Source organism: Leucopleurus acutus (assembly GCF_964270905.1).
Source record: "Leucopleurus acutus genome assembly, chromosome: 8".
Taxonomy (NCBI): Eukaryota; Metazoa; Chordata; class Mammalia; order Artiodactyla; family Delphinidae; genus Leucopleurus; species Leucopleurus acutus.
Window position 1 is genome coordinate 53,832,275 of NC_139151.1, and position 14,670 is coordinate 53,846,944.

Consider the following 14,670-nt stretch of genomic DNA (forward strand, 5'->3'; position numbering starts at 1 on the left):
AATCTCCTTTATTTTCCCGTGAACCTTCCCGGCTTCTGTCACTCCCTGGGTCCATTCTCATTCCCAGGCCTCCCCATCTAGAATGTGTGCTCCCCGGGGGCACATCCTGTCTGCCTCTCAGCCCCAGGACCCCTGAGCAGTTCACATTTTGAGGGGGCATGTCTACCTGTCGTGATTCTCGACTTGGGGTATCAATATCACCCATGAGTGTTTTTAAAACAAGACTTGGTCCCGGTCCCAGCCACCCTATGGACTAATATTTCCAGGAGTGAGACCAAGCAGGTATATATCAAAAAAAAAAAATCTTCAGGTGATTCTGATACATATCACTGGTTAAGAAGTACTGATTTGGGCTTCCCTGGTGGCGCGGTGGTTGAGAGTCCGCCTGCCGATGCAGGGGACACGGGTTCGTGCCCCGGTCCAGGAGGATCCCACATGCCGCGGAGCGGCTGGGCCCGTGAGCCACGGCCGCTGAGCCTGCGCGTACGGAGCCTGTGTTCCGCAGCGGGAGAGGCCACAACAGTGAGAGGCCCACATACCGAAAAAAAAAAAAAAAAAGATTTACTAGAGTGGTCCTCAAACTTTGATTTGTATCATTTATTACCCAAGGTGCTTGTCAGAAATACAGATAGATGCTCAGGCTCCACTTGAGATTCTCTGAACCAGGTACCTAGGGGGTGCATTTTAGCAAGCTCCCAGGTGATTGTCACACACATCCAAAAGTGAGAAATATAGATCTAGAACAATCCCTTCACTTCACAGCTGAGAAAACAAATGCAGGGACATCCAGTGACTTGCCTGAGGTCACACAGCTGGCTGGGGAGAGTCAACAGGTGGAACGGTCTAGCAAATGGAGAAAGTGATGTTGAATAATAATTATGACTTCTCCTTTCAGTGTGCCTTTTTTTAGAAATTAAATTCACCAATTTTCCCTACACAAATCCAAAGGATTGTTTTTTTAGGCTCTATAATTCTGAAATAACCAATGAAACTAAAATAGTAATAGGAAACTCCCTGGAGGTCCAGTGGAAAGGACTCCACACTTCCACTGCAGTGGGCCCAGGTTCCATCACTGGTCAGGCAACTGAGATCCTGCAAGCCACGTGGCACGGCCAAAAAATAATAAAAAAATAATAAAATAGTAATAAGACTAGAAAAATGTGAAGGATGATTATCTTGGAAGAAAAGAAAAATTGTTGCCAAAAAGGGATTTGATTATTATAATTACAGGTCTTCAGAAGTAGGTTAATTTAAATAATCCACAGTTTTGACATTGAAAAAGTTCCTCCTTGCCACTACCTCTAGCGCTTAACAAACTCCCAGAAGTTAGGAGTCCAGGTTGTAGTGCATGGCTAAGACGATAGGTAAAATTCTCCAGAGGCAGCAAGGTGGAAGGACCGGAGGGCTGGAGAATCTGAACACCTGGGTTCTAATCTCTGCTTTGTCCAAGCCTCTGGGCAGCTGTCTTCTCGTCTTTAGAAAGGGCATGAATGTTGTTGGAAGAAGCTAATCAAATCATAAAAGGGGAGGTGCTCTGTCCACCCGCAGGTTTCCATGAGTATGTGTGTTGTTACCACCTCGAAGGCTGAATCCCCTGTTCTGGCTTCTCTACCCCAGGCATCACGGTGGACAAGTCCGGGCTGATCTACTTTGTGGATGGCACCATGATCAGACGCATTGATCAGAATGGGGTCATCTCCACTCTGCTGGGCTCCAACGATCTTACCTCAGCCCGGCCCCTGAGCTGTGATTCTGTCATGGATATTTCTCAGGTAAAAGGAGAAAGCTTCGTCTGCTAGAGCCCTGGGTCTGCACACTCATCCTCTCGCCGGCCCCCAGCCAGCCTGCTGGCCGTTCATCTTTACATTGCACAAGGCTGTAAGCACACTCTCGGTGAAGTGCACTAAGGACACGCAGATGGTTAGGGCACGGCGCGGTGCTCTGGAAGTTCACCATCAGAGGTGACAAGTGGGTGACAGAAGGAGGCTCGGGGGACAGTGAAGAAATTTGCCTCAGGAAGCCTCGAAGGCAGCAGAGCCTCACACAGTGTGAATTTAAATCCATAACCTTCTGAATTCCCACTTTGGAAGCACTTATAGATACTTGAACATTGTCTGTTCTCTTTCTGGACTGTAAGCTACATGAGGACAGGAATTCTGTCCATCTTTTCCTCTACTGTAACCAGGGTACCTGGTATGCACAGGAGCACAGCCAATATTTGTTGGTTGATTAGTTGGTTGATTGACTGATTGAATCCCAGCTTTGCCATTCACTAGCTGTGTAACTTTAGACACGTTGCTGAGGTCCTTTGAGCCTCACTTTTCATATCTGTAAAATGGAAGTAATTGGCATTGGCCTGGCAGGATTGCCTTAAGAATATGTGAAACGGTGTACGCAGGCCTCCTAGCACTGCTTGACACTCTGGAGGTGACCGATAAACAGAAATTCTAGTCCTGCTTTCACAAAGGAGGTGACATTTGTGCCAGGTTTTGAAGGTTGAATAGGAGTTTGTTGGAAGAAAGGAGACATTTCACACAAGGAAACAGCATGTGCAAAGGTACAAAGGTGTTAATGGGCCTGGAACGTTCAAGGAACATTGGAAAATTGGACACTGAGCATAGGGTTCTTGGAAGGAAGTACCAGGAGTTGCAACTAGAGGCATGCTTTGGGGCCAGTTAGGGAAGGACTTACCTTACCATACCAGAGTTTCGACCTTAGCAGGTGGGTGCTAGGATCCCGGTGTAGACCCAAGAAGGACACAAGGTTCTGGCTGTTCAGCGTGTCCCTGGTTTGTCCTGCAGTGACTTGACAAGGGGTGTGTCCTTTATTGCTAGATCCTTTAGCAGGACCTGGCTGGTGCCGAATCAGTGAACATCCATCTTGCCAACATTAGCAAAACCAAGGAAATAAGGAGGCTCGAATCACATTAGATTCTGAGTTGGTGTCAGCAGTGGGCACACTTAGCTTTTTAAACCCCCTCGCTTCTAGGGGAGCCTGCACACGGGCCCTTCGCCACTGACCGCAGACCTGCTCCCTCTACTCAGCGGGCGGCGGCTGGGAGACCTCTCTGGTCATGCCTGTCGCTACTACCGATGTGTGTCGCAGAGCCCCTTCCCCAGAACTCAGGGCTGCTGCCGACGGCCCAGCAGCCGTGTCCCTTCCCTGTCAGATGCTGGTGTGCACCAGCTAATATAATCGTTATGCTCCAGTGTGGAATCTGTTCTCTGCCACCTGTCTTTCCAGTATGGCAGGCCTCCCCTTGCTGGCTTGAGAGTTTCCCTCTCCAGTCTGTAAGCAACCATGATTTATCCATCAGGAAGCTGCCACGGCCTGAAGATGTGCGTCCAAGTATTTTCAGTTCTCAAAATGGGCCCTCCACCAGCCAGCAGAGGGTGCTGAAAATTTTCAATCTACACATTGGAAAATTGTTTAACTTTAGCTAGAAGTACTGCCAAGCAGCCCGATCAAAGGCTTGCAAGACAACGGGCGTAGAGTGGAGGGGGGAAAAAACCCACACTTAAATTCAGAAATCCTGGACTGAAATCTCTATGGCCCTGGTCCTCAACACCCTCCTCTGAATCTAAGCATGGGATCCTTTTTACCAAACTCTCCAACACAGGCATAACCTCTTATACACATGTACGGGACGGGGGCCTGGCTTTCATTCTCAGAGATTCCTCTGTCACAAACACGCAGCTGCTTTACTGTGCCCTGTGGAGAGAGATAAGAGCACAGCTGCCCTGTGGCAGAGAGATAAGAGCACAGCTCACGCAAGCGTGCAAAGGGGAAAACCAAGGAACTCTCTGGGAGGAGACGAAGACCAGGCCAGAGGAGAAACTAGAGGGAGGCAGAGAGTAGAGAAGGAACAGAAGATGCTGCAGCCTGTTCAAAACGGGATTAGTGCTCAACTCTGCAGCCTGTGGCCACCACAGACACCGAGTATAACTCTGTCCGTAGAGTCCAAAATGACTTCCTGAGAATTTAGTATGTGCCGGGCACTGTTAGAAGTGGGGATACAGAAAGGTTACGACTTCACTTTTCTTGTTTAGCTGTCACCATAATCTGTCAAGGTAGGTATTACGTACCCCATTTTATAGATGAGGAAACTGAAGCTCGGTGAAAGAAAATGTGGTTATAAACGCAGAGCCCTGTGCTAGGTTCCCTCAGGGGTATGGAAATGAAATTTTTTTATGACATCATGTAAAACACTTTGAACTTCTTTCCCCATATGTAGAAGGTGGTAATAAATATTTCATAAGAGCCTAGCACAGTGTCTGGCAGCTAATAATAGGCTGTAAATATTCATTCTCTTTATAATTTACCAAGAATTTCCTTGTGAGTTGTCTCGTTTGATCCTCACAACTACTCTTACGTAATATTTATTACCACCTTCTACATATGGGGAAAGAAGTTCAAAGTGTTTATCTAACTTGAGGAAGATCACACCTGTGGACATTGGCGGACTGAGCTAGGAAGTGTGCTGTCCTGACCCCAAATCCCTCGCTCTCTCTATGCCACTCACCAGTCAGTCATTCGTTCACCCATTTGACAATCCATTTTTGCAAATAACTCTGCAACAAGGCAGTCAGCTCAGAGGGCTTTAATAAAGGCACAGAATGCTCTGGAGGATGGGGCGAGGGAGCTCCATTCCGTCTCAGGACGATAGAATGTGGGAGCTGGAGCGACCTCAGAAATTGCAAACTCTCATCCCTCCATTCTGGTGATGGGAAATGAAGCCTCCACGGGATCATCGCTAACAGGGAGGTAAAATCAGAGAACCATAGGTACTTGGTCCAGAATCATCATGCAGGCACTGTGACTCCAAGGGCACGGCTCCTTCTTTCCCAGGTGCCTGTGCGCACATGGGCGTGCAGGAGAGAGCAGGAAGGGCTTGCTCTTCCCTCCTCCCCTCCTTCCTTTCCCTCTCCCTCCCCTGGCACCTCCGCCCCCCTCCCCACCCACCCATCAGGGCGCCATCGTCTTTGACCATAATGACAGGCGGAGGTCTCAGCAAGTATGTCCCCAAGGTGCCACAGGACCAGAGGGCATAAAAGATTTAGCAGCCAGTGTTGACAAGAAATGGGCTTCAGGAAACTGAAAATTCCCCTGTCACTTTCAGGTGAACTGCGTTCTTGATGCAGCCGAAGGCACTGGAGATGCTGTGCTCCAGAGACCACTGGGAAGGGCGAGGGAGGCAGCCCGGCTGCGGGGCGGGGCTCTGGGCTTCGGGACGGGCCACTGGCTGCCTCGGGGGGCCCCCGCCCTGGGGAGCAGAGGGACCCAGGCTGGGGTGAGAGAGCAAGCAGACTCTTGGAACAACGGCCTTGGGCCAGGGCCTACGCCATTCTGAGAATGGCCCTGAGCTGAAGGGGCAGATAGATGAAGGTGGCCACATCTCATATGTATATTATCTCTGGAGCTTCTTTTTACATTAGTAAACTACCACATGCACATTGCAGAAAATATAAAACATTTAAAATGACAGAGAAGAAAGTTAAAACTACCTCTCATCCAGATAACGGTTAACATTTTGATATATACCCCTCAAGCTTTTAATCTCCCTTCTATCCGTAATCTGTCTAATTTATTGTATTTTTTTCCCCAATTGGGATCAAACTGTGCTTACAGTTCTGCAGACTGTTCTTTCCACTTAATACATAGCAAACATCTTCCCATGTCATTAAATATTCATCTGTAACACTATAACACTATAACTGCTACACAGAGTATTCTAACTTAAATGTATGAACTAAATGTACTATAATTTATTTGGCCAATTCTCTGTCATTGGGCATCTGGGTTGGTTCCAGTTTTTTACCATTATTAAAAATGGCTGTGATGAGCACCTCTGTAGACAGGGGTGTACAAGAGTGAATTTCTGGAAGCGAAATTGCTTATCCAAAGGTTTATACTTGCTTAAATAAGCCCCAAATTGGACTGAACGTCAAGGACTAGAAGGGGACTCGGGAACCTAAGGCAATGAGCCCCCAGGGGCGGGGTAGAAAAATCAGCTGGAGGGAGCAGCTGGCAGCCCATGTGCACTATGGCTGGATCTCGTGGGGAACACAATTGGCAAAGGGCTTCCCTTAGTGCCAGCACCTCCCAGGGTGATGTACCCAACGTCCCAGCCTCCACAGCCACCCAGGCAAGAAACAAAGCATCCTTGCCTCAGACCTGCTGGCTGCAATCCCCTGCCTGCCCACCTGTGATCCCTGCCAGCTTCCTGACCTGGCTCAGAAGAGGCTCAGACATGGGGCCCAGGACCTCTGAACCCCTCACTCCCGTAGCCGCTGTTGTTAATCTCTCCCAGGTGGACCTGTTCTCTGAGGTGCTAGAAACCATTATCGAGAGCAAGGTTTCACCAACTTCAGTGTGTACGGGAGCCTCCCAGGGATTTTGCTGAAATGCAGGTTCGGATTCAGTAGGTTTCAGGTGAGGCCTGCCATTCTGCTTTTCTGACCAACTCTCAGGTGACGCCAACGCTGCCAGTCCAGTGATCACCCTTGAAGGAGAAAGATCCAGTTATGATTTCCAGCCCCACGTTAGAATCAGCCAGGAAGCTTTCATGCCTCTGCCCGAGCCCCACGCCCAGGGATCTGATTTAATTGATCAGAGGTGGAATCTGAGCACCAGTACTTTCTTAAATCACCATCGGTAATCTGAATGTGTGGCCAGGTTTGAGAATCACAGGTCTGGAACTATGTCAGACAAGAGCCAGTGTTACTTTCCCTCTACATCCCCAGCACCTAGCCATGTATTAATCCATGAACTCAAAGAATTGAGAAATCATCCTTCATGCGTGTAGCAACAATGCATGAAGCATCTTTCTTACTCCTACTTCAGCCTCCAGACTCCATCTGCCTTCCCCTCCCCCCTCTGCAACATTAGCTGCCATTATCTGAGCGCTTATGGAGGGTCAGACTGCGCCACTGTCATTCCTGTGTTACAGATGTGAACATTGAGGCTCAGTGAGGTAAAGTAACTTGCCCACGGTCGCAAGTAGGGGGACTAGGGTCTGAACCCAGGCCCGTCTGACTCCAAAGTCTCTCCTCTCGCCTGCTTTTTTGGTTTATTTGTTATCCCCTTCTTCGTGTTTTTGTCAGTCTAACGTAGACCTCCAGATGTCTCCGTGAGGGCTCTTGCATGCTTTCTGTCTGCTGGGGGGCTGATATCCATGGTGGATGACGGGCTGCTGCGGGGATCAGGCAGGACTGCCATGTGCTGGCACTTGGGACATGGTTATGGGCTCCAAGGGGTGTGGGATGATCAGTGGTGGGCACCTGGCCAGGCATTTGAGTGTCTGTCTCTCCATTGTCAGGTTCGCCTGGAGTGGCCCACAGACTTAGCCACCAACCCGATGGACAACTCCCTGTATGTCCTGGACAACAACGTAGTCCTGCAGATCTCTGAAAACCACCAGGTTCGCATTGTCGCCGGGAGGCCCATGCACTGCCAGGTGCCCGGCATCGACCACTTCCTGCTGAGCAAGGTGGCCATCCACGCAACCCTGGAGTCGGCCACTGCCTTGGCTGTCTCTCACAATGGGGTCCTGTATATCGCTGAGACTGACGAGAAGAAGATCAACCGCATCAGGCAGGTCACCACCAGCGGAGAGATCTCACTGGTTGCCGGGGCCCCCAGTGGCTGTGACTGTAAAAATGATGCCAACTGTGATTGTTTCTCTGGAGACGATGGCTATGCCAAGGATGCAAAGCTGAACACCCCGTCTTCCTTGGCTGTGTGTGCTGACGGGGAGCTCTATGTGGCTGACCTTGGGAATATCCGAATCCGGTTTATCAGGAAGAACAAGCCTTTCCTCAACACCCAGAACATGTATGAGCTGTCCTCCCCAGTCGACCACGAGCTCTACCTGTTTGATACCAGCGGCAAGCATCTGTACACCCAGAGCCTACCCACAGGAGATTACCTGTACAACTTTACCTACACTGGGGATGGCGACATCACGCTCATCACAGACAGCAATGGCAACATGGTAAACGTCCGCAGAGACTCTACAGGGATGCCCCTCTGGCTGGTGGTCCCAGATGGCCAGGTGTACTGGGTGACCATGGGCACCAACAGTGCACTCAAGAGCGTGACCACACAAGGACACGAGTTGGCCATGATGACGTACCACAGCAACTCTGGCCTTCTGGCAACCAAAAGCAATGAAAATGGATGGACCACGTTTTACGAGTAAGTACCAAGACCAGGCTGTGTGATGGTTTTGTTTCATGGATGGTTTTGTTTCATGTGATGGTTTTGTTTCATAGGATTAGAGGTGAACTGATGAAGTGTTAATTTGTGGATGTGTTTTATTTTAATTCACTTGGGATGCAAACCATGACCTATTATATGTTCTGCATGTTAATAACCCAGATGATTACTCCTAGGAAGGAACATGGTGTAGTGGAAAAGGCATGAGCTATTTGGAGTCAGAGGAGTTGGGCTTGAATCCAGCTCCACGATGATCTTAATCTCTCTAGGGCTCAGTTTCCACCTCTGTAAAATGGAAACAGAGGATACCTGCCCAACATACTACAGGGAGGTGATGTAGATGAAAAGTATCAGTACTTGGTTAAGTGCTAGCATCTTCATATGACCACTGTCCAGAAATGTGGCAATGGGAGAAAGAGCAGTTCCATGTGGAAGAATTGTCCACGTAATCAAAGCCCACATCTTTAAGTTTCAAAAATTTTCTTTCGGGTTTCCCTGGTGGCGCCGTGGTTGAGAGTCCGCCTGCCGATGCAGGGGACACGCGTTCGTGCCCCGGTCCGGGAGGATCCCACGTGCCGCGGAGCGGCTGGGCCCGTGAGCCATGGCCGCTGAGCCTGCGCGTCCGAGCCTGTGCTCCGCAATGGGAGAGGCCACAGCGGTGAGAGGCCCGCGTACTGCAAAAAAAAAAATTCTTTCACTTTTACCATTTTGGATGGAGTTTATGAAGTGCATTACATGCCTCCCTTCTCAAACACATTACACAGACATAATGAAATCTTTCTTTTATGAGTCAGGGTCATTAATAGGAAACAACAACAATGCATTTGATGCTGCTGTTTGAAGACGGTTGCCAGGAAGTGAAGAAATGAAGCTATAGAACCCTTCATCCCTGCCCGAAGTGATTCTAAGCTGTTCTTTCATTCGCTCCTGTGCCTAATCCACAGTTTTACCACCTCCTCCCTCAGTGTGGCGCTATCGTGTCATTGTTGGTTTCAGTCGTGGGACCGACTTCAGTAGCTCACTTCCCTTCTCTTCATCCAGGGTAGGGCTTCTTAACTGGTGTACTCATAGAACCAGACATTCAGCTTATTATAATCCTCGCCAAAATTAAATATATATATCCACGGTGTTCCTCTATGAGGTATTTTAACGAATGGACTTTGTAACATCTATTCTACTTGGATTTCTTCGGCGTCTTTTTGAGGTCTTAGCCATGTTCCACACAACTGAGACTGGCAAATGCACGACCCTTAGATAAGTACGTGGAAGATGGGGAACGAACTAGCCTTGCTGCCCGTCACTGATGGGCTAGGAACTGCATTATTGCATTCAGTCCTCACAACAGCTCTGGAAGATGGGTGACAGTATCTGTTTTACAGAAACAGAAACTGAGGCTCCGAGAGGCTCGTTTGTTCACTGTTCTGTAGTGAGAACACAGCAGAACAGGGATCACCACCCAAGTCTGTCTGATGCCAGAGCTCATGTGCTTTCAGCTCTGCCCTGCTGCCCCTTGGCTGAGTTTGTTAATCCCAAATGAACCGAATGCTTGAGCTGTAGGTTTTTCTCAAGCTTGATCAAGCATCAGTTTCTCACAATCCCAGAATCCAAAGCAAAGGGAGCTATAATCGATTTTTAAATATAATTTGCACACACAAAACAAGTCACAGCAGCTTATACAGAGTTCACGGGCTAAATTCCTTTCTCCAAACAAGGGCCTTGTAAATTACAAAGAAAAGACAAAGATCCAGGAAAACAGCAATTATCTTGATTAACTAATTGAAATGGAAATACGTTAAATAATTCAATTTTCCCCCCATTGCCCAATGGAGAGCTCTTATTCGTTATTTAGCCAGTACAGGGGTTTCTTTGTCTGAGCAAGTGGGTACACTCAGTTAGTTCCCAAGGTCACGCCCTCAAGTCCCAAACTGAATGCTTACACATCACTGCAGCCATTACTCTCAACCAGCCCTGAAACTGAAAACCATTTCCTACATCTCTACCAGAAAGCATCCTGTTCCTCCCTCCCTGTCTTCCTTGATGAAATATACGGCCATATTTGATGTTTTATGAAGAATTCCAAAGTGTCCACTTGATAGCTATACTCAGGAGTAGAAGATAAAAGCCCTAAAAGAAAAAAGTGAAATTCACTTTTTTTTGAGATCCTACTGTGTGCCAGGCTCTTTCCCATTTAATCTTCACAGCAACCTCAGATGGTAGGAATTATCAATTCCATTTTTTACAGATGAACAAACTGAGGCACAGAGAGATTAGGTAACTAGTCTGAAATCACACAGTGAGCGCATAGCAGAGCCAAAACACAAGTCCATGTTGTTTTAATTACACTAACTGGGTTCACCTACATTCTTTGCAACTTAACTATATGGTAGGGATTAAGATAGTACCTTTTTCATAGGGCTAGTCTGAGGTTCAAAATTTCAATGAGATAAAACATGGAAAACTCAGTGTCTGACTCATCATAAGTACTCAGTTGATAGCTGTTGCTGTTGTTATTATTATTTCAAGCAGTATTAATATTAGTATTTCAAGCAATATTAGTGGCAGTACAAGTAATTGCAGAGATGATGTTTGGACATGGAAGGTACCCAAGGCCTCGGAGCAGCTGTGAGTCACCTAATCAAAGGAGCAGACAAAAGTTGTAATTGAAGTAGGTAGAAATTAGAGGGCAGACCAGAAGAGCAGAATCAAGTGTCAAGTCTGAGGGATCAAGGTATGAACTAGGAAAGGGGTGAGATCCTTGAGAATATCAAAAATGGGCTGGAAAAAGACATGCAGAGTGGGTCAGAGGTTGTGAGCATAGCAAGGATACCAGATACCTATTTTCACTGGATGTTTGCCATGTGATTCAGGGGCAGACTGGCTTCCAGACCCAAGTCTCAACCAGACAGAAATAACACCTGATCTACTCCATTTCAGGGCCATTATGGGGATCAAAAAACTCAATAAATACTGAAAGTGAAAACACTTTGCAAACTGTGATGCTCCCAAGAAGTAACGGTCTGATATTATTGTCATTATGGTAATTCTCAGCACAGCTTTGGACAGGCTCTGCCAATGCACATTGCTCCGGTGAATTTCCCACTTTTAGCTCCATGAGGCAGCTTAATGGATTCCAAACCCAAATGCTCTAATATTCTTTTTTAAAAAATCAGCCCAGGCTTCCCTGTTACATGGGCTATTACTGAAACAAGTTTCAAGTTGGCTTTCTCGATCCTCTCAACAGATTAATACATCTAACATAAACACCACACACTTTAGAACAACTTGACTTCAGAGTTTATAATTCTGGGGAATCAAGGTTACTTTTCTTCCCTCAGCCCACAGGAAACCTCAGAATTTCCTCAGAGGGGTCTGTAATGCCTTCTTCATCTCCAGCGTGTGGCATCATTAATTTCAGGCTTGGGCTCCTGGGCAGATGACATTTGGTGACTAAGAAAATGGCCTGATGAGCTGAGGCGGGTTCCAAAATTGTCTTGCTGGTTAGGCATGAGTAAGTTTCATAGGGGCAAGTGGCTCTGGCATCCCATGGTGCCCTGTGACAGCCTCTGTCATCCTTATGCTCGAGCTAACCACTCTGAGATCCTAACTAATGTATCTCTGTACACGCTTGGGGCTTGCCACCTAGTAAATGCTCAGTAACTATTTTATGAATGAAATTCACATTCAGGAGAGAAGGGGGATAATGAAGGGAAGAAAAAAATATGCTGTAGCGAGAAAAATACTAGGTTTACATCACAGCTCCAGCACTATCAGTGCTCCCAGCGGGAAATTGGATTCAGTTCAAATGGTTCCAATGAAGAGACTTGGCTTCCAGTTTCTGCTTGAGGATGTAAGAGCTAGAAAGAGCATTGTTCCCAACCTTACAATGAAAATAAGCCAAACAAATGGCAAATTCATGAGTTTTCCTTGAACTCCTTCTCTGAAGTCACAGGGCAACCAAGGGGCCAAATCCAAGGAGAGACAGAGTGTCACATCGCAGACAAGATGTGAGCGCTAACTTACCTGGTAGATGCAACCAGTCCCTGGGAGGAAAAGTTCAGCTTGGTGAATCTATAAAGGCTCAGTGTGTACTGGCAAGAGAGTATGAAGCCCTTGGAGACTGCAGAAATTGGGAGAGTCCACATCCTCCGGAACTTTTCTCCACAAACCCCGCTCGGTACTCACAGAAAAGACTAGGGAAAGATGTAAGAAAATATCCCTGTGGTAGACCTGGGGGAGGGGTACAGCAGCTGCTGAGGGAGGGGCACAAATTTCTGCCTGCTCCACCCAGACCCCTCTCACCTGATCTCCCACATGGAGTAAAAGGCTTAATCTGTGGAGAGGAGGGCAACAAACACTATTCTACTTAGGTACTGGTGGAAAACCATGGCAGCTGAATGAAGGAAGAAAAAAATTTCTAACTACTGCTGGAAGAGGAGCAGGAATATGTAATGGGCCCAGACGGACAGGCTGAAAGGGGCAGGAGCATTGAAGAGGCCACACCCCTGAGACTCAGGGACACGTGCAAATATAAGACTGAGGCTTAATCAGAACAAAAGAGAATTCTCTCAAGCTCACCAGCCACCACCACTAGCTAAAAAGCTAAACATAACAATGAAAAGCAGCCTACTACTGGGAAAGAGATACAAGAGCCTAAAAAGAGACCCTTTCTAAGGCCCGGCACAAAGAGGGGACCTGAAACTGAGAATAGAATAGACACATTGAAAGAAAACCCTCTGGCAAACCAGTTTCACATCCTAAACTCAAGGTATTGCTGGAGGAATGTAACGCCTGTGATGCGCTAAGGTTAAGCGTAGAAGTAACAAATTTCAAAGCCAGCCCAAATCCTAACTAAATTAACTGAAACTCTCTCACTAAAGTTTGAGCAGAAGGAAACTCAATACTCATACCCCAAATCTATTACCTCATTGTCTACTGTGTTACACAAGATGTCACACTTTCAACTGAACATACAAAAAGGCAAGAAAAAGCAATACACTCCCAATAGACAAAGTAATCATCAAAACCACACCCAGATATGACACAGATGTTGAAACTATCTTTCAGGAATTTAAAATAACCAAAAATTATGTTAAAGGTGCTAGTGGAAAAGGTGAACGGCATGCAAGATCAGGTGGATAATTGCAGCAGAGAAATGAAAACTAAAAGAGAGAATTGATTGGAAATGCTAGAAATGAAAAACACAGTTACAGAAGTGAAGACTGCCTTTGATGGGCTTATCAGTAAACTTGACACAGCTGAGGAAAGTAGATAGGTCAATAGAAATTATCCAAACTAAAACACAAAGAAAAAAAGAATGAAAAAAATACAGAAAAGGGCACCAAGAACTGGTGAACATCAACTGCTCTAATATACATGTAATTGGAATTCCAGAAGAAGAGAGAAAGAACAAGGCAGAAGAACCATTTGAGGAAATAATGGTCGAGAATTATCTGTATGTAATGATAGACATCAAACCACAGACCCCAAATCTCAGAAAACACCAAGCAGAATAAACACACACACACACTATACACACATAGATCTATGCATATCATATTCAAACTGCTGAGTACAAAAGAAAAAGAGAAAATCTTGAAAGCAGCCCCCCAAAAGGCATTTTTTACAGAGGAGCAAAGAAAAGAATCACAGCAGACTTCTCATCAGAAACCGTACAAACTAGAAAACAGAAATGCTGAAAGAAAAAAAGAAATCTGTCAACCTAGAATTCTATATCCAGCAAAAATACCTTTCCAATGAAGAAGTGTTATTAGAGGTATAGGCAGGGATAAGGGAACCAAGGAAGGACAGTGAGGCATCCAGGCACTAAAAACAGTGAACAACTGTTACCAACCCTCGGGATGAAGGGCAAGGCAGGGAAGGAATACGATATTGTTACTTACTAAAGCCCAGTGGGAGCTGTAACCATGAAGGAGAAGGCATCTGGTAGAAGCTGTAATTGTGGGTGGATGCACCCACTGTTAGAAATATGATACCAAAGGACATGGAGAGTAGGGAAAACTCCTCCTTTTGACCTCCAGTCTCTTGCCATTTCCTGCCATTGACTGAACCCAACCAGAAGCAAGCTATCAAGGGGCCCCAGGGATGCATTCTGCAGGGGTCAGCCCCTCTGAGCACAGAGAAGGGCAGAGGATGGATCTGAGGAGGGAACAGAGAATAAACAGCACAGACATTGACTGGCTCTGTGACATTGTACACCTAAGTGTCAGAGCCAGGGTTCAATGTCAGATCTACCTGAATCCTAAGCACTTACCACCAGATGCATGGCCTCAAATATAACATCAGTGAGAGCTAAGACCTGAAGTGATAGGGTGGACCAGATCTTAGAAATCCTGAAGACTACAATTCATTGTTGGGACTTAATTCTATGGGAAATGGGCAGGAAGGACAAATTTTTATTGCAGAAGGCAACAAGTAGCCTGGTTCTGCTGCAGT

The 14,670-nt window shown here is 46.7% G+C and overlaps 1 protein-coding gene across 4 annotated transcripts in view; it reads left to right on the forward strand.

The window, feature by feature from the left end:
* Nucleotides 1-14,670, forward strand: part of TENM4 (teneurin transmembrane protein 4) — a gene marked incomplete at both ends in the record, with an annotated part of 385,043 nt that overhangs the window by 337,637 nt on the left and 32,736 nt on the right. For all 4 annotated transcript variants that reach the window (XM_082844520.1, XM_082844521.1, XM_082844522.1 and 1 more), the window contains 2 exons: nt 1,618-1,772; nt 7,319-8,196. In XM_082844520.1, the coding sequence (XP_082700646.1) occupies nt 1,618-1,772; nt 7,319-8,196 (1,033 nt within the window). The remainder of the gene's footprint in view (nt 1-1,617; nt 1,773-7,318; nt 8,197-14,670) is intronic.